The sequence below is a fragment of the Ascaphus truei genome, chromosome 7 (genome assembly GCF_040206685.1).
Source record: "Ascaphus truei isolate aAscTru1 chromosome 7, aAscTru1.hap1, whole genome shotgun sequence".
NCBI lineage: Eukaryota > Metazoa > Chordata > Amphibia > Anura > Ascaphidae > Ascaphus > Ascaphus truei.
In genome coordinates this window covers 57,086,771-57,107,764 of record NC_134489.1, presented here as the reverse complement: position 1 = coordinate 57,107,764, position 20,994 = coordinate 57,086,771, and the positions used below count along the sequence as shown (strand labels likewise).

Sequence of the window (20,994 nt, the reverse complement as noted above, 5' to 3'; positions counted from 1 at the left end):
AAAGGGTAAGTAAACTACATGGGGAAATATCTCCCTTGTTCACAGGCTCTCTTCTAACACCCCCTCTGTTCAGGGACTCCATTCTAAATTAATGAAACAAGGGAAAATACTTACACTTGCTGTGGTTTCTGGTGAATTATCATGCAACCTCCTAAAGGGGCAGTCCATACTTAGATGGAAGTGATGGAAACTATGTTTAATAGTTGAAATATATATATATATATATATATATATATATATATATATATATATATATATATATATATGACATGAATAAGTATTTGCAAAACAAAAACGTTTCAATCTTTTAGCATTTCCATAATAAACAAATGCTCTAGCTTTTCCCAAGTAGTTATGGTGCCATCTTTACAAATCATATACAATAAGTAGCTGTTCGACATGAATTCAGTGTTCCTGACGAAAAGTGATATATACAGTCTAGTACATTCATGTTTCACATGGTACAAATAAGTAAAACGGCTATTTTAAATGCGATTAAATCTTTGGAGGTCATCCAATTACACTGATAAATCGTATATATATTTAATTTTTTAGCCGATACATTGATCTGCCCCATTAACATCATGTTTCGGTCAGTTCTTTGGAGCTCTGCAGAAAAGCAGGTTCTATGTTTGCTTAAGCTGTTACAGGGATCAAAAGACGCCTCACACACAGGCACCAAAGGCAGCAGATTAAAACCAGCGGAAAAACATTTCTCTGCACGGGTCGCCTCATCTGTCAGATGTGTCATCAGAGGTGCTCCTTTTTATGGACATGTCTTAGACGAAACAAAATCAAAGCGGCTATGGAGGCTGTGTCATTTAACACCGCTTTGAGGCCAGTATCACACATTTCAAAGGCACAGTATGTCTGGAAGCCCCTCCTACAAATGAACATGCTGCAATATAAAAGCAGTTCAGAGTATAACTTCAGACTATACAATGTTTCTTTGTGTGCTGTTCTTTAGGTATTACCCAGACAGCAAAAGCATCTTCTTCTTCAAGTTATCCCAACATCGTTGCTGATCTCTGATAACTATACATTAGTGGCTCTCAAACTGTGGTCCCACAAGTCCTTTTTTGCCATTCAGTCACCCCCCCCCCCCGCGCTCCCCAAAAATATAGTCCTGTTAAATATATTGATGCTCAGCCCTAAATGTAAGTAAAGTGATTCTCCAAACGGTCATTAACATGGAGGCGGTTCACAATATAAGAAGCCCTAATATGCTGTAGATGCGGATCAGCAAAGCGGAAATCCTAATGCTGTATAACCTTCTTCAAAAACCAAGAGGCATCCTGTTCAGTGTTACTCTGGGGAAAAGCTTTGGTACTGAACCTGTGCATAGATGGATATACAGCTCAACCCTGTTATAACGCGATACGTTACAACGCGAATCCGCTTATAATGCAATGTGATTCTTTGGACCCCAAGCACAGCGTTATAATCATGTGTATTTTTACATTTATAACTAGTATTCATAAAATATCAATGTTTAGCTTAAGATATTTTATTTTATAGCCATTCTATGAACATATTACATTGTGTCACTGTATGTAAGGAAATATCTGTGCTGTGTGATGGCATACTGTACATTTTTTGGTTGATACATAGCAAGATGAGAATTACATTATATGAGTGTAAGGTCTCTGCCCGCTGCGGTTCCTACCTCGGCTGCCGGGGCGCGCGGCACCCGGTCACGTGGGCCTCCTCTTCCTCCTGAACTCCCGGCAGCCCCTGCTGTCCATGCGCGCCGCCGTGGAAAGGCCGCGCGCGCGCCTACGGCTCCTGTCTTTTAGTCCGGCGAACTCAACCCGCCCCTTCCGTCGCGCGCGCGCGCTACTATGTCCATCTCTACTGCCGCCAATGTTATTGTTCCGTTCCCACCGGTTCTGCATCCTGCCTCAGCCTATCAGCGCTCTACCTACCTCTGACATCACCGCTGGAGGTTCTCATTGGTTCCTGTCAGTATATAGTGCCTCCAGCCCTGAGCTGATTGCTGAGCATATTCAGTCTCTAGTTGTGCTTGCTACAAGCTACTTCGCAGTCTGCTTTTGTCTTCCGTCATAGACCCTGAACCTGTACCTGGACTCCCGATCTCTGGCACCCTCGAACCCCGGCTCGCTCAACGGACTTCTACCTTCTCCTCTCCTCGACCCTGGCTTTGGACACCGACTACTCCTGACCTCTCCTACCCCGGATCTGGCAAGTACCTCTACCACTCTACTCTCTCCTCTCCCGAACAAGGCTATCTACACGACTCTGCTTACCGGACCCGCTCACGCGGCTGTAGGGCGGCGGTTTTCCTGTATCCCCACCTCGGCCTCGCGGTCCAGTCCGGTTTGTGGTGAGCACTCCTATATTCCCGTGACATTATGCTCAGCCCTACAGACCTGGACTCCGCCGAGGTGGATCGACGCCTGAGCGAACACGATGGCCTGTTCAAGGAAGTAGAGAACTGTCTCTCCCAAAATAACCAGCGTATGGAGATGCTCCAAAATTCCCTGGGTACCATTTCGGAGCAACTCAAATCCCTTCTGTCCTCTCCCGAGGCTGCTGCCGCTCCTCCTGCTCCTATTTTTTCTCCGCCGGTACCTTTGACTCATTCTCCGGAACCTCGTCTACCTTCCCCCAATCGCTATTCGGGAGAGCCTTCAGCATGCCGTGGCTTTCTGGCGCAGTGTTCCGTCCAATTTGAACTGTTACCCTCTCACTTTCCGACTCCTCGTTCCAAGGTTGCGTACATCTACTCTCTGCTGACCGATGACGCCCTGGCCTGGGCTACACCCATATGGGAGCATCGCCCGGAGCTGACCTCAAGCCTGGACCGGTTTTGTACTGAATTCCGGAAGGTGTTCGATACACCAGGAAGGAGGGTAACGGCCGCTTCTTCTCTCCTCAATGTTTTACAGGGTAATCGCTCGGTGGCACGCTACGCACTGGAGTTTCGCACCATTTCCGCCGAAACTAAGTGGAATGATGAAGCACTCGCCGCAGTGTTTTGGCAGGGTTTGAATGACACCCTCAAAGACGAGCTGGCCGCACTAGAGCGCCCTACCTCATTGGATGCACTCATCGCACTCTGTATCCGTATGGACCAGCGGCTTCAGGAGCGAAGAGTAGAGAAAGGAAAACGTCTAAAAGGTACCCAATCCACTTTTTCTTCACACACAGCTCCAGGGGAGTCCGTCGCCGTATCTTCCGAAGAACCCATGCAGTTGGGTGGAGCTCGCCTTTCGTTAACGGAAAGACTACGTCGCCGTCGGGCGGGTCTTTGCCTCTACTGCGGTAATGGTGGACACCTGGTGAGTACCTGTCCTTCCAAGTCGGGAAACGCCAGCCCCCAGTGAGTACTGGGAGAACTACACTGGGCATGGTAACCTCTCCTTTCTCTCCCAAACTACCATCTAAGATACTTCTTCCTATAACTCTATCAGGGGACTTTGGAGACATCTTTACGAGGGCCTTCCTAGACTCCGGGTCTGGTGGGAATTTCATTGATCAATCATTTGCGGAGAGAAACCAGATCCCTCTGGTAGCCAAGGATTGGCCCGTAGGCCTTGAAGCCATTGACGGTAGGCCTTTGCAACCCGCATTTATATCTCATCAGACCATTCCCCTCCGTCTTAAGAAGTCAGGACACCATTCCGAACAAATTCAGTTGGATGCCATCCACACGCCGGCAGTAGACGTGATATTGGGTCTTCCATGGCTCCAGCACCATAATCCCCAGATCGACTGGCTTCAGTCACAACCCCTCACCTGGAGAGATCGGTGTCAAGACACTTGTCTGGTTTCATCTAATGCCCTAGTAGCTGCCACACATCCGGAACCCAAGAATTCCCTTCTTCCGGACGCCTACTGGGAGTTCAGAGATGTCTTCGACAAGATTCAGGCGGAGGAATTACCACCCCATCGCGCCTACGATTGCCCGATCGAACTTCTTCCTGGTGCGATTCCCCCCAGAGGTTGTACCTATCCTCTTTCCCTCCCCGAGACCAAGGCGATGAAACTTTATATACAGGAGAACCTCCAGAGAGGCTTCATACGTAAGTCCTCTTCTCCAGCAGGAGCAGGTTTCTTTTTTGTAAAGAAAAAGGACGGCACACTTCGTCCTTGCATCGATTACCGTGGTCTCAACAAGGTGACTGTCAAGAATCGGTATCCCCTCCCTTTGATTGCCGAACTTTTCGACAGGTTACAAGGCGCCACTATCTTTTCCAAACTTGATCTCCGTGGAGCCTACAATCTGGTCCGGATTCGTAGGGGAGATGAGTGGAAGACGGCCTTCAACACGCGTGATGGGCACTATGAGTACCTCGTGATGCCTTTTGGTCTCTGTAATGCGCCAGCTGTCTTCCAGGATTTTGTTAATGACGTCTTCAGAGATCTGCTGGATCAACACGTGGTGGTCTACCTAGATGACATCCTGATATTCTCGCAGAATCTCCTGGAACATACTCGGCATGTCAAACAAGTACTTCAGAGGTTACGGGAGAATCGACTGTTCGCTAAGCTTGAAAAATGCCAGTTCCATCAGTCATCGACGTCATTTTTGGGGTACATAATCTCCGACACAGGACTCGCGATGGATCCTACCAAGGTGGAAGCCGTCTTGAACTGGCCTCGCCCCCTCTCTTTGAAAGCGGTACAGAGGTTTTTAGGTTTTGCCAACTATTACCGCAGGTTCATAAAAAAAATTTCCTCGCTGGTCGCACCCATCACGGCCCTCACTCAGAAGAACGCCAATCCCACACTTTGGTCCCCCGATGCCATCATGGCTTTTCAGGTTCTCAAGGAAGCCTTTGTCACAGCACCTATCTTGGTGCATCCTGATCCAGCACAGCCCTTCACTCTCGAGGTGGATGCGTCGGACATAGGGGCTGGGGCGATCTTATCTCAAAGGAAGAACCCACAGGCCAGACTACATCCCTGCGCATTCTTTTCTAAAAAAATTTCTGCAGCCGAACGGAACTATGATGTGGGTAACCGTGAGCTCCTCGCGATCAAGATGGCTTTGGAAGAGTGGCGACATCTATTGGAAGGCACGGAATACCCCGTCACCATCCTTACGGACCATAAGAACCTCTTATATATTGAGACTGCCCGTCGTCTAAGCGCTCGGCAGGCACGTTGGTCCCTTTTCTTCACCCGGTTCAACTTCCTGATTTCATATCTCCCGGGTTCCAAAAACACTAAAGCCGATGCACTGTCTCGTCAATTCTCTGTAGAGGACAAAACCGAAGATCCCCAGGAGACTATTCTTCCTCCGAAATGTGTCCTGTCTGCCAGTACCTTTGACGCACTATCAGAGATCACCAAGGTTCAAGATCAAATCCCGCAGGGTCTCAGGGTGCCAGTTGGACGACTTTTCACACCCCCGACCTTCCGTCTGAAGGTAATGCAATGGGGGCACGCTGCTAAAACGGCAGGTCATCCAGGGATTAAAAGGACTATTGACCTCCTGCAACGAACATTTTGGTGGCCTAGCATGCGTAAGGACATTCAACATTTCGTTTCAGCATGTTCCACCTGCGCACAGAACAAGACTCCACGGAATAAACCTCCAGGACTCCTGCAAACCCTCCCTATTCCCGATCGTCCTTGGGAACATCTCTCGATGGACTTTATTGTCGACCTACCCAAATCCAAGGGTATGGACACGATATTAGTAGTGGTCGATCGCTTTTCTAAACAAGCGCACTTTATCCCACTTAAAGGTCTACCCAGTGCCCCCAAACTTGCCGAAGTATTTGTCAAAGAGGTCTTCAGGCTCCATGGGTCACCTCAGACCAGTTTCTGATCGGGGGTCGCAATTTGTTTCTAAATTCTGGAGGGCCTTCTGTAAAAAACTTAATGTGGCACTTCACTTCTCCTCGGGATACCACTCACAGACCAATGGTCAAACTGAACGAACCAATCAGTCACTGGAGCAGTTCCTCCGTTGTTTCATATCGGACTCTCAGGACAATTGGCTCGACCTACTTCCTTGGGCGGAATTCGCTCACAATAATCTCAGGAATGAGTCCACTTTACAGTCTCCATTCTTTTCTAATTTTGGCTTTCATCCTTCTACCCTTCCTCAGTCTGGGCCGAGTACAGGAGTTCCAGCCGCAGAAGAGAGGATTCGGGATCTTCAAGCTTCCTGGTCCAGGATTCGGGATAATCTCAAGCGGGCCACAGCCATGCAGAAAAAGCAGGCGGATCGGCATCGTCAGAGACCACCCGATTTCGTTCCTGGTCAGAAAGTATGGCTATCTACTAAAAACATACGCTTGAAGGTCACATCCCCAAAGCTGGCACCCCGATTTATCGGTCCATTCCCTATATTGAAGAGGATCAATCCGGTTACCTACCGACTCAAACTACCTGCTACCATGAAGATTCCCTCCGCCTTTCATTGTTCTCTACTCAAACCGTTTGTACCCAATCCTCTGATCCAACACATCACACCTTCCCCCAGACTTGTCAATGGACAAGAAGAGTTTGAGGTACAATCCATTCTAGATTCTCGCATTTCTAGAGGAGGCCTCCAGTATTTGGTGCATTGGAGGGGTTTTGGACCCGAAGAAAGGGCATGGATTCCTCAAATCCAGGTACACGCCCCCAGGCTGGTACGGGCTTTTCATTCTAAATTTCCGCTTAAACCTGGTAAGGATCGTCCGGAGTTCGACCCTGAAGGGGGGGGTACTGTAAGGTCTCTGCCCGCTGCGGTTCCTACCTCGGCTGCCGGGGCGCGCGGCACCCGGTCACGTGGGCCTCCTCTTCCTCCTGAACTCCCGGCAGCCCCTGCTGTCCATGCGCGCCGCCGTGGAAAGGCCGCGCGCGCGCCTACGGCTCCTGTCTTTTAGTCCGGCGAACTCAACCCGCCCCTTCCGTCGCGCGCGCTACTATGTCCATCTCTACTGCCGCCAATGTTATTGTTCCGTTCCCACCGGTTCTGCATCCTGCCTCAGCCTATCAGCGCTCTACCTACCTCTGACATCACCGCTGGAGGTTCTCATTGGTTCCTGTCAGTATTTAGTGCCTCCAGCCCTGAGCTGATTGCTGAGCATAGTCAGTCTCTAGTTGTGCTTGCTACAAGCTACTTCGCAGTCTGCTTTTGTCTTCCGTCATAGACCCTGAACCTGTACCTGGACTCCCGATCTCTGGCACCCTCGAACCCCGGCTCGCTCAACGGACTTCTACCTTCTCCTCTCCTCGACCCTGGCTTTGGACACCGACTACTCCTGACCTCTCCTACCCCGGATCTGGCAAGTACCTCTACCACTCTACTCTCTCCTCTCCCGAACAAGGCTATCTACACGACTCTGCTTACCGGACCCGCTCACGCGGCTGTAGGGCGGCGGTTTTCCTGTATCCCCACCTCGGCCTCGCGGTCCAGTCCGGTTTGTGGTGAGCACTCCTATATTCCCGTGACAATGCGCTAACAAAATAAACTGACTTTGTAGAATTTATGTCAGGCAAAATTGGTGTACAATTTTGACGCACACATACAACATTTTGAGTATATAGTTTACATATGTGCATCAGTACTACACCACTTCTTAACAAGTGTGTGCCCTAAAACATGACTGAAAACATTATGGGCACTTACCGCACGCACATACGTACGTACACACACACACACACACACACACACACACACACACACACACACACACCAATCATTGCTCATACAGTATATATAAAACATTAGTACATAAAGGTGCACAACTGACCCCTATACACCCCTATGTGTATCAGTGCCTTTGTGTTAATGTGTGTGTAATGTATGTGCATCCGTGTCTCTCTATGTTTATCAGGGTATTTCAGTGAATTTGTAAAGTAACATTGACTTGAATGGCGTTTAACTGCGGATCGGATCGTCGTCGTTATGACTGAACCACTGACTGAGTCACCTGTGCTGTGATATCCTGAAAACCTGACTTGTTGGTGGCCCTTGAGGACTGGAGTTGGCCTCCCCTGCCCTAAGTAGTCTAATCTATGCTCTCCCAGCGTGATTTAACCCCCTGGCTGTCACTAGCCCTTTTAGCAGTTAAGTGGTTGCACTAAAATTCACCTGAACCCGCAGTGATCACTACTGTACGTCTGCTAAGCAAATGGCAAGGATTTTACTGCTTTCTGTAAAGTGCAAGATAAAAAGGCTTTAAATTACAACAGAAAGGGCTTCTAGGCAATGAAGACACAATGCCATGTTGTTCATAAGGAGAGGACAGTACCACAGAGCTAAACTCATATTTATCTGAACAAGCACAAGCTAAACCCAGCAGAAAGAAGTCATTGTACAAAATTCAATAGCAAGACATGTATTTTTATCTACAATTTAACCCTTTTCGGGGCACTCTAAAAAAAAAAAATTAAATTGTATTTATTTATATAAAAATCCTATATTTTACAGGAAATTCCTCCAGCAGTTTTGTTTCCCTTTATTCTGGGGGCATATTGACATAAATGTATAATATATATATATATATATAGTGAATAAATGAGAACAAGGCACTCCGTCAGGTAGATATAGGTGGGTGCAAATCCTATATAAGTCAAATAGGCTATACGATACCGTGTGAGCGAATATCAGAGGCAGCACTCCAGAAGGTAGTCAAAAAAATTTGTATTTAGTGTGACATATAAACCAACGTTTCGGTCCTCCACACGGGACCTTTCTCAAGGTGATGAACGTTCATCACCTTGAGAAAGGTCCCGTGTGGAGGACCGAAACGTTGGTTTATATGTCACACTAAATACAAATTTTTTTGACTACCTTCTGGAGTGCTGCCTCTGATATTCGCTCACACGGTATCGTATAGCCTATATATATATATATATATATATATATATATATATATGCAAATACAACTGTATGCTCATCTGCATGTCTTAGGCAGGTCTGCAACCCCGCCTTTCCCCATCATCACCCAGCATACAGCACTTCCACTGCAGCAAGGGATTCTGGGAAATGACATGCAAATGAGCACACATAGGTATAGCCTATCCCATAGCCTCTCATGCATATCCAGTTAAAATCAACCCCACACTGATGAGACCCATCAAGGTCGAAACAGCTGTCTGTGGGGGGTTTTCTGGGTATGCACCTTAACCCCGGCTGTGCTCAAAGCTGTGACCATGCAGCAAGCTTAAGCCTATAGGGAACCACGTTAAAAATGGTTTTTGAGGCAAAAAGTGACACTGTGTGCTCATTTGCATGTCATTTCCCAGAATCCCTTGCTGCAGTGGAAGTGCTGTATGCTGGGTGATGATGGGGAAAGGCGGGGTTGCAGACCTGCCTAAGACATGCAGATGAGCATACAGTTGTATTTGCATATTTGCTTTCCTGTGGAGGGTTTTTGTCACTTTTTTTACTCACCATAACTTAACTCAGTAGTGTATATATATATATATATATATATATATATATATATATATATATATATATAAATATATATAAATAAAATGGAAATATTACTGTATGCTCATTTGCATGTCTTAGACAGGTCTGCAACCCTGCCTTTCACCATTATCACCCAGCACTTCCACTGCAGCAAGGGATTCTGGGAAATGACATGCAAATGAGTACACAGTGTCACCTTTTGCTTCAAAACCATTTTTAACATGGTTCCCTATAGGCTTAAGCTTGCTGCATGATCACAGCTTTGAGCACAGCCAGGGTTGCTATATGCTTTGCTGTGGAGGGTTTTTGTCACTTTTTTTACCCACCATAACTTAACCAAGTATATATATATATATATATATACAGCTAAACCCCGTTATAACGCGCCTCGCTATACCGCGATTCGGTTATAACGCGGTTTTCCCATGGCTCCCGTTTAAAAAAAAAAAAAAAAAATAACATTTTTTAAATTTTACATTTTTTTTTTTTTTGCACACTGCACACACTGCACACACTGCACACACTCACTGCACACACACTGCTCATTGCTCACACTGCACACACTGACACACTACACACACACTGCACACACACTGCACACTGCACACACACTGCTCATTGCACACACTGCACACACACTGCACACTACACACTGCTCATTGCTCACACTGCACACACACTGCTCACACTGACACACACTGCACACTGCACACACACTGCTCATTGCTCACACTGCACACACCTCACACTGCACACACACTGACACACTGCTCATTGCTCACACTGCACACACACTGCTCACACTGCACACACACTGCTCACACTGACACACACTGCTCATTGCTCACACTGCACACACTGACACACTGCTCACACTGACACACACTGCACACTGCACACACACTGCTCATTGCTCACACTGCACACACTGACACACTGCTCATTGCTCACACTGCACACACACTGCTCACACTGACACACACTGCTCATTGCTCACACTGACACACTGCTCACACTGCACACACACTGACACACACTGCACACTGCACACACACTGCTCATTGCTCACACTGCACACACTGACACACTGCTCATTGCTCACACTGCACACACACTGCTCACTGCTCACACTGCACACACTGCTCACACACTGACACACACTGACACACTGCTCACACTGCACACACACTGACACACACTGCACACTGCACACACACTGCTCATTGCTCACACTGCACACACTGACACACTGCTCATTGCTCACACTGACACACCGCTCATTGCACACTGCACACACACTGCTCACACTGACACACACACACACACACACACACACACACACACACACACACACACACACACACTACACTTATACATAAATCAGCCTTACCTTACCTTGGGGATGATTTTTGAGGCATGTGGCTGCAGGGTGGGGGTGGTGCTGCGGTGGAGGGGGATGATGGCTGCTGCGGGGGCCCCCGATGCTGCGCGGGCTGGTGGGATGGCCCGGTGCAGCGCGGGGGGGCATGGGAGGGCATGGGGGGGGGGAGGGCAGGACGACCCTGCGCTACGGCAGGGCCAGGGGGCCCTGTATTGCGGCGCGAGGGCCCTGTGCTGCGGCGGGGGGAGCCGGACCGGAGGGGAATCCCATCTCCTGTCACGCGGTGGCAGGGGGAGCCGGAACCGGAGGGGAATCCCCCCTCCCATCTCCTGTCACGCGGTGGCAGGGGGAGCCGGACCGGAGGGGAATCCCCCCTCCCATCTCCTGTCACGCGGTGGCAGGGGGAGCCGGACCGGAGGGGAATCCCCCCTCCCATCTCCTGTCACGCGGTGACAGGGGGAAGCCGGGACCGCGGGTAAAAACACTGATGCGGCGGCCATTTTTTTTTTAAAAATTAGCGCGACCCCGTTAGTAACGCGGTGGTCTCGGGGTGGACCCCGAGGACCGCGTTATAACGGGGTTTAGCTGTATATATATATATATATATATATATATATATATATATATATACATACATACATACACATATATATATTTATACAATTTTACATATATATATACATACACACATTTTGAGGAAAACTAAAAATAGCCATCGTTATAGAGTTTCAAAAGAATGAAGGAAAGAAAAAACAAAGGCAATTAGGTTAAGATAAATAAATGAATTCATTCATTAATTGAGGTGGCTGACTATGTGGGACTGTCACTTCAAAAGTGCCTGACTGTATGAGTGGCTGCTGCTCTGAACTAAAGGTGAATCTCAGGAGGGGGCTGTATGGTCTTGGGGAAGGCAGGATGTACAACAGAGCACATTTCCCTGCAATCAAAGTCAGGAGCTGTCTTCCTGTTTCCTGACCTGTTATTCTACCCAGCAGCTAAATATATAACTGTGATTGTATTACAGACAGTTCCCCGGCCTTTTCTCTTAATGCTACTCCTGAGTTCCTTGCCCTGATAACTCATCTTTTTCAGTCCCTTTCTAATGTGATTAAAAGCACATCTTTATTCAATAACGTTGACAATGGCCTGACCCAGGCTTCAGCTGGCCTGCTAGGCCTCAGCTTCCCAGCTTTCATAAGATGATAATGTCAGGCCTGTCATTTATAATTACTCAAACACTCTGTTCCTTTCACCCTTTAACTCCTCCTTTCCATAAAGGAATACTTGTTCCTTCTGGGAGACTTCCTGTCATTAAAATGCTAAATAATGAGGTAGACATTTATTTTTTTGCAGGAACCCTGACTGAAATTAGGAAGTAAGAAAATGGCTGACAGTATCATTGAAATGGGTTTTACACAGAAAGTTACTCATTTTAAACCATGAACATCATTTAAAAAAAATCTGGTAACACTTGTACAGTTTGTTTAGAGCTATATTTAAGTATTTACAAACCCTTCACAGTCGGGATTCACTAGCCTCTGATTCAGGTTATCGCATGGCGGCTCAGGGGGGTCTGCCATTAACTCGAATGGCAGTTAACACGGGGCTGCTGTGCAATGACCCACATCAGAGGTTAGTGAATCTTCCCCTTAATGATCATATGGCTCGGTGCTATTCTGGCACTGAAAAGGTCAATTATATTTGACAGAAATGGTTCCCAAACACTAGTCAATTGACCGATCCCCGAAGTGTTCAGTTCTGGTCCCATGCTCTGCCTACACTAGCAACATGGGATTTTGGGATTTGTAGTGACCACTGATCAGCTTCGGGGGACTCTCCCGGTTCAGGTAAGATTAAATAATAAATAATAATAATAATAGCATGTTCTTGTATAGCGCTGCTAGTTTTACGTAGCGCTTTACAGAGACATTCTGCAGGCACAGGTCCCTGCCCCGTGGAGCTTACAATCTATGTTTTTTGGTGCCTGAGGCACAGGGAGATAAAGTGACTTGCCCAAGGTCACAAGGAGGGAATTGAACCAGGTTCACCTGCTTCAAACTCAGTGCCAGTCGTTACTCACTGAGCCACTCCTTCTAAATAAAAACAAATAACTAGCAGACGGGATTGCTGCTGTAACCATCCCCTTATAGGAAAACGTTTTAGAAAACATTTATTGCCTGAAATAGCTCCATAGTTTGTTGGCAAGTCATCCAATCCATATAGTACTTTTCAACTTCACAATATTTACAGGGATGGCGTCTGTGTCCCTTACATGAAAATGCCAACAATGTTAGTCCAGTGTCTCTCTTCCACCCTTAATGCTGGTTCAAATATTGTATCCCCAAGATTAAACCTTTTTTGTATTTTACAGAAGAGCTTAAACTGGAAGGACCACTGGGCCAAAACCACAGAACACCTCTAATGCAGCATACTGAACAGGGTGTCAAGAATCCTTCCCTACGGGAAAGAACTCCATTGGTTAGAACCAGGAGTTAGGGGCAGGGTGTGTGTGTTGGGGCAACTTTAAATGCTATTCTCCTTAAGACAAAGAAGCTTTGGTAGTGTAATCAAAGCCCGATCTACCATTATACAGCGATCAATGTAAAGTATATTCAACTTAAGGTCCACACGACACGTTTGTTTTACAGGAATGTCTGTGGGGGTTCGCCTGAGAAGTCGAAACACTCACCTGTCACAGTGGTTGCATTTGAACGGCTTTGCCCCTGTGTGCTTCCTGTAGTGCCTCGTCAGCTCATCACTCCGAGCGAAGCGCCACTCGCACCCTTCCCAGGAGCACTTGTATGGCTTCTCACCTGCAGAACAGACAGATGTTGTATAAGTAAATGGAATGCCCAATGGTTTGAGTTCAAGCCCAGCCTTGATCAGATACACCAACTTTGCCCTCCTATGACTTAGTGCAAAATCCACAGAAGATACAATACACACTGCTGCTGTAAATGGCTCGTACCAAAATGAGCTAAGAAAGTTGCAGTGATCCCAAATTTACAGTAAGTTATTAAGAATTGCTTTGAAAATTCACATTGGAAGTCACACAATACCCAGTTTGTATCAATACGTCGTTGTAATTGATCTTTGCAAGTCACTTTATCTCCCAATCCACCCAAAATGATATTGCAAGCTCTCCGGTACAGACTCATTGTGCCTGCACAAATTCTGTTAAGTACAGCCCTGCATATACTGCAAGTGTTATATAAGAAAAAATAATACTAGTATTGTGATGATGATCCATTACAGGTTTTGTATTCCCATTTGCTGAACTGTTAGCCACTGTGCTATATTAAAAAAAAAAAAAAAAAAAAGATCTGAAGAAATACTGGTCTGGATCATTAGAACATCGGTAATGTGGAGTTAGCTGGCAGGTTCATTATGAACGCATGCTTCTGTATGCTTAATGGCATTCTCTGGTATATTAACGGGATCCCTGGCCTGGGAGAATGTTTCTCACGCTATTACAGGGGACAAAACGGGCCGTGCGGATTTTATTTCGTGAGCTGCATTTCAGTGCAGACACATCGGCCCTCCGAGCCCCATTGATCATGTTTTACGTCCAGAAAGAGAACATTTCATGGTGATTTTTTTCGAGTGTTTATGGGACTCCAATGTGCTGGAAATCCACATATGTAATTAGACATTTATGGGTGAACACGTATTAATGGGCAGCGAGTGCACCATTGTAGTAACGAGCCAAACTAATTTTTTGCCAGCTTCAATCATAGATCATTAAGCAGAGCAGGCTGATCTATTCTGGACAAGACCAGGCTCCAAACCTCCCAATAAGAATATTTTTAATTGTTTGTGTTTCCCGGAATCGCATTGCCTTTCTAATCCTTTTTTTTATTTTTTTTCATTTTAATTAGTTTATTTTTGTAGCTGCTGTTTTCCAGTTCTCGGCATCCCAGTGCATAATTAGATCGGTGGCTATAAAAATTGTCAGTGTTTCAATTGACACTCACGCTCTCCAAACATTTACCTGTTTTCACACTTTTTTCAATGCACTGCAACTTTGTGTAAAAAAAAAAAAAAAAAAAAAAAGTTTCAAACCCCGGTTTCAGCGTTTTTTTGTTTTTTTTAAATTATTTTAAGCAGGTTATTTTTTTCACAAACTGCTATGGTGTTTCATTTGTATAAATATCACATAGCTAAGGAATGATCCAGTCATTTAGCAAGTTGGAGACATATCAATGCATGCGTTAGACTATTACAAATATTGTAAACTGTACGTGGGCAATTTTGGTGCAGAGAACGCACCATTTGTGTGTAAGTGTATATAGCAGGGCTCCGGGTGGGGGAAAGTCCGTTACATGTAAGAAACAGGTTGTTTCTTAGATCCGATGCAGATTGCTTCAAGACTCAAAGGGGAAGATTCATCAAGCTCTCATGCAGGACATCTCACCCGATCTCGCACGAAATACTACTTGATTCAAATGTGTGTGTGTGTGTGTGTGTGTGTGTGTGTGTGTGTGTGTGTGTGTGTGTGTGTGTGTGTGTGTGTGCCCCGTGTGACGTTGGATGTTTAAAGAGCTTTAAAAAGACTGAGCTCGGCAGGCGTGCCTCATTCCAGACCTCACTGATTTTGGCAATTTGCATCAGCACGTGGTGGTTCCTGCTCCACGTAACGTTACCCCCTTTGGGGATCATTCTGCATTGAGCTCTCTGGCTCTTTTTTGAATACTCTGCACTTTGCATTTTCCCTTTATTTGGGGCTATACTAATTACACCTTTTTTCAATGCTAAGGCTGTGGTCCCAGTGCGTTCTGTAGCACGCGCGCCCGGCAGGAGGGGGGAGAGGGGGGGGGGGGGTTTGCGGCGCGTGCACAGCGCTTCACTGCAGAGCGCGGTCTTTTGAGGGAGGGAGAGTTTGCGACGGGAGGGGGCATGGCAGGGGTTTTGCGGGGCGTGGCCATGACCTCACGCGCCTAGTTTGCCCTCATTGGCTGAACCGCCAGCGGGAGTGTGGCCACGCCTCCGTCGCAAGTTCCACATACAATTTTTTTGTATGTGTGAAAACTTGCAGTACAGCATGGCTGCTAAATGTGCGCCGACGCATGTACTTGGCCCGGATAGATTGGGGGGCGGTGCTTGTGCGCACAGTGCACGGTAGAACGCACTGGGACCGCAGCCTAAACCTTTCTCACTGACTGCCCCACACCTCTGGAATGCTCTTCCCCTCAATACCCGACAAGCACCCCCTATATCCACCTTTAAGACCCACCTTAAAACGCACATGCTTAACGAAGCATATGCGTAGCTCCGTGGCTAACACTATACACCTGATACATAAAGCTTGGCCCCTTGCAGGCGCACTTACCAGTATGCCCTCCTACTGTATCTGTATGTTCCTCCTACCAATTAGATTGTAAGCTCTTCAGAGCAGGGACACCTAGTCCTAAAAGTTACTTTTATCCGAGTCACTTATTCCCATGATCTGTTAATTATATTATTTGTTATTTATATGATTGTCACGTGTATTACTACTGTGAAGCGCTATGTACATTAATGGCGCTATATAAAGACATACATACATACAGCAAGGGAGGCCTTATTTGAGGGCATTAAGGGAAGTGTTTACCTGCATTTGTTCTCTTTCCCTTCCCCTTCCCATTGTTCTCCCTCCCCTGTCACTTGTTCTCCTTTGTACAGTTCCCCATTTGCTGTTTTGTTGTCCATCAGACTTGCTTTGTGTCATAAATAGGACACATTTCTGTTGTACATACACTGTGCCTACATTGTTCATTTGCTATTTTCTCATTGGCTGAACTTTTTCTACTCTAGTAAAAAAATAAATTGGGGGCATATCCATTTGATTTATTATTCACACTTGAGTGCTGGGAACCTAGTTGGGTTTTGTGTGTATGTATATTGTGCTGTATATCTACATTTTTATAGCACCCACTGGGTACTCAGTGCTTTACAAGAGAGACAGCACAGGCTGCAACATAAATGCAACAAAGTGAGACAATAGGAAAGGAAATCAGAGAGTTTACAATCTGAGTGGTATGATGGGAGATTTACAGAGACAGCAGGTGAGGGAATAAGTGCTGTAGCTGGCAGTTCTTGGCCACAATGGTTGGTAGGAGCGACTGTGGGACAGTAGCCATGAGTCCAGGAAGTTGAAACGCTTCATTTAAGAGGCGAGTTTTAAGGTTTGTAGGGCAGATAATGCTAGATCAGGTGGCATATCCTGTATCGAACGTTACACTACCTTAAACATAATACATGGACACATAAGGCACATGTAATCAAGGCCAAAGAGCTGCAACCCAGGGTCAAAGCAAACTGCAGCAGATTTAGCAAAGAAAGAAATCCTACTGGTGGTAATGGATTGTTGTCTTTATACATATGCTCCATAAAGGTGCAAAATGAAAACGACACTATTAGTGTCAATTTTGATCCACAATGGCCCAAATACACAGCCCCAAATATATCAGGAGATTGTTTCGGGGGTCTGGTTATCCAAGTTTCTATTTCCCTATTGTGAACAAGAATGCACTTGGAGGAATTGGTGGAAAACAAGGACTGGACTATAACCTCATGATGCCATGGATTCAGGCTGGTAATATTGATGTTAATCCAAACTGCACACATACTGTATGTTTAAAATCCACACATTTCTGCTTTATGCTCTAGCCTTACCGTGCAGGGATCATCCACCTTTCTGAAACACACAATCATACAGCAAAACTGAGTGTAAGAGCACACTTACAAACACACAGATACACACACAGTGTTTTTCTAGCAGGGTTCCCAATAACCCTTGGGATCCCTGGGCATCCCTAAAGTTTTCAGGCCATTTGAAAAATGTTCCAAATACACAAGAATTTACAATTTGCATCTCATCTCAGACACGCCATCAAAGAGGGTTGGGGTTCCTTACAATGCATCTGATCTCAGACGCGCTATTAGAGAGGGTTGGGGCTTTGGTTAGAATTTCACAATATAATTATAGGGTTCCTTAACCAAAAAGGTTGGAAACTACTGGTATAGACACTAACACACCGATATATATGATGTACACAGATTTGCATATGTGCACACACATACTGCTTCTCTCGTGGACTCCTCTGCACAGCTTTATCAGACTGGCTGGCCTGGTAGGATTAAGGCCGCGGACATGGTCAGCGCTTAGCCGCTGAGGCAGCGGACTTACCCCGGCACCCTATATGAGGGCGGCTTTAGGGGGCGCTTCCACACGCTTCCACAGGCGGAGGAGACATTTCAAATTAAGTTTTGTCGCTGAGCGGAGCAGAGGGCCGGTCACATGAGCGGTTCGTCCAATGAGGGCGGACCAGCTCCGTGACGTCACTGGCCCGCCCCCACACACGCCCCGCGCTCTAAGGCCATCAGCGCGCCTCCGCACGGCTGCAGTCTCTACGGACTCAGCCTAAGGCTGCAGCGGTCCCGCTTTAATCCTTCTGGGCTGCAAAATGTACGGTTTTCGGGGCCGCAGATTTGCGCATGTTGGTCTGTGGCATCGAGAACAGTAAGTCTGGACACATCTGTACACAAAGAAGCACACAGACAACACATTCTTATATATTCCAATACACTGCTTACATTGTTAGCCTGTGTGCCGTTTGCTTATAAGGGTGCTTCTCTTCTGCCTTCCGAAAAAGCTGCACGCGTTGTGTGTCATACCAGCCCGCACCGACATGAATAATATGGGCTGCTTTATGTCCACAAATCCAAATTTAGCAGGTCCACCGTCATTCTACAAAAATGGTAATTGCAGCAGGAATGCCTATAAACAGCAAACCTTCCCCAACTCACCCTATATGGAATGATTTCTGCTAGGCTTTTGGGTAGACATTGTCCAAAAGAATACTTGTGATCTGATCTAATCAATTCTTCCCTTTGTTTTTCCACCATTTATAAGGCAGTCGTCTGCTCTTTGGAAGACAGTGACTCATTGCAGTGCCAGGGGCCGGAGTGAAAGGTTAGGAACCGATCCTTGCAGCATTACTTAAAGCTAAATGTGTGGGTGACCTATTAAACCCAGTCAAATGGGATTTTCGACCTTCAGCAGATTGGAGGCTTTTTGCCATTCAAGGGTTTCTTACATGTGGTTCTTCTGAAGACACCAGACAGGAAGGTGAAGTCATGTATCAGAGCTGCAATAAAGGGAAAGCACTCAGCCACGTAGCATATATTTTAAAATTAATCTTCAGAAAGTTTAGGCTTCCAGGATAATCAAATACATTTTTTTTTTAACACGAGCTTTAATGCATCTCTTTTGCGATTAATTGTTAGAGGTAAATTCAACCCTCTCCTTTTCTGTTTGTCAAGAGATTATGAGCCTTTAATAACTATTAAAATAAAAATTGATGCACTTTTCACATGGTTCAAACAACTAAAACCTTCACTTTAACAGTGATTAATTTTTTTCTGATACAGCCTGTTGCATTAATTAGTTTTTGCCCATTATGGCCCAGATACATTAAGTACACTGTTTAGCGCAATGCTAACCCAATTTAACGTTAGGTCAGTAACGCTTATCCACTAAAAGGAATAATGTAGTGTTAACCCAGTTTTAATCATATTAAGAGCATACAGTAGGGTTACATTTTTCAGCCGGTTAGTGCGGACATGCAAAAGAGATTGTTTCTCCATCATTTCAGGGTCTGGATGGGAGTATCGCCTCCTTTAGGTAAGACAGGCTTAACGCCTTGTTATTTGAAGTTAACGCACTGTAGGGCTGACTTAACCTGACGTTAAGCCTATGCTAATGAGATATATAACGGACGTTGTTTTTGCATATAATTAGCTTTGTGGATATGCGATAAACGCAGGGAAAGAACGCATGCTACTATTTTCGGTAACTTTTGCCCAGATTTAACACAGCTTAGTGTATCCAGGCCTATGTGCAGCTGAACATTTAACTGATGCATCCCTAAGTCGTTCTAGAGTTACAATGATTACCGAGTTATAATGGAGTTCATGGACAATTCAATTTGACAACCATTTTTAAGAGCTCCTGCACATTTTTCATTTGATTGTGTTTCCGAAACAGAAAGCTGTTGGAGGATTTCGCAATGGGGTCTGTGATGTGAATGCAAACGTGAAGGCCATTAAAAATAATAAAAGAAATCCTTGCCTTGCACCTTTCCATGTTGGCAACCTTATAAACCTGGTCCAATAAGACCCCTGACCCTGACAGCTTAGAAGGAGACAATCTGTTTGCTTTGAAGGAAGGACTAAGGCTGACCTTGAATTCACAAATGGATGATGGATAGGCAGACTTAAAACAAAGGTACAGTCCTATTTAAAGGTGCAATTCCAGGTAGCAGACTAGCACACTATGCCACTAGTGCACTGTGGGCCCTGCACGGACTGCACCTTTAACAACATGTATCAAAAATGCAATAAACATAAAATCAAACGGCACGTAATTAACCCTTTCAGTGTCTGCAATGGCCCCCCACCTTTGTTTGGCATAAAAATGGTTAAATCATTATTAATGGATTCGGTAATTAATACCCCAGCTGGAGAAGTTGACCCTGCTGGAGTATTAACGGTCAGGTATAGCCCTGCTTTTCTGTTATACTGTAGGTGTAGCCCTCTTTCCCCCTTACTAAAGAGACTACCGGTACTGCTGTTACCTGTTGACTCTCAGAAGGCCGGAGCCTCAGCCACTGGGAGCCTGGGGTGACTGGATTTCCAGTTTTGGTGCAGCGCCTCCACCTGAAAGGGATCCTGACGCAGCAGGATAAGCCCCTCCCAGGAACAATACCAGTAATATACACACACGGCTGTATATATAATAACAACCTTTACTATGAACCATAACAGTACTCTGTACCACACAGTATAACCCCCTCCCCCCCAATTCAGTATCACCAATGAATGTCCCCAAAGTACATTAGGTGCTAGGCACCAATACCCTGATGTCCTTTTCCCCAATGTCCGGGCCCACCCAGAAGTGTAGGGAGTAGCGCTACCACCGTGAGTTGTTGGTGTACTTTGTGAGGTACCTGCCGAGTACTCCAGTACTTGGTGCGACCGACTTAATGATGGGGATCCGCTGATCCAGCGACGTCACTGTCTGCAATGGCGTCCGTCTCTGCATTGGGTGGTATACGGTAGGATGGTCCCACCTTTAAGAGTCTCTGTATATAGGTGGTCTGATCCCAGACCACAGGCCGCGATCACCTCACAGCGTATTCACTGTATCCCTGACACTAAGCAGTATTATGAGGACGCATCCCTA

At 46.1% G+C, this 20,994-nt stretch overlaps 1 protein-coding gene across 1 annotated transcript in view; it reads right to left on the bottom strand.

Annotated features, from left to right (window-relative positions):
* KLF7 (KLF transcription factor 7) overlaps positions 1–20,994 on the bottom strand; it is a 120,833-nt gene that overhangs the window by 12,942 nt on the left and 86,897 nt on the right. Inside the window, exon 3 of the mRNA XM_075608523.1 lies at positions 13,459–13,582. Within this exon, the coding sequence (XP_075464638.1) occupies positions 13,459–13,582 (124 nt within the window). The remainder of the gene's footprint in view (positions 1–13,458; positions 13,583–20,994) is intronic.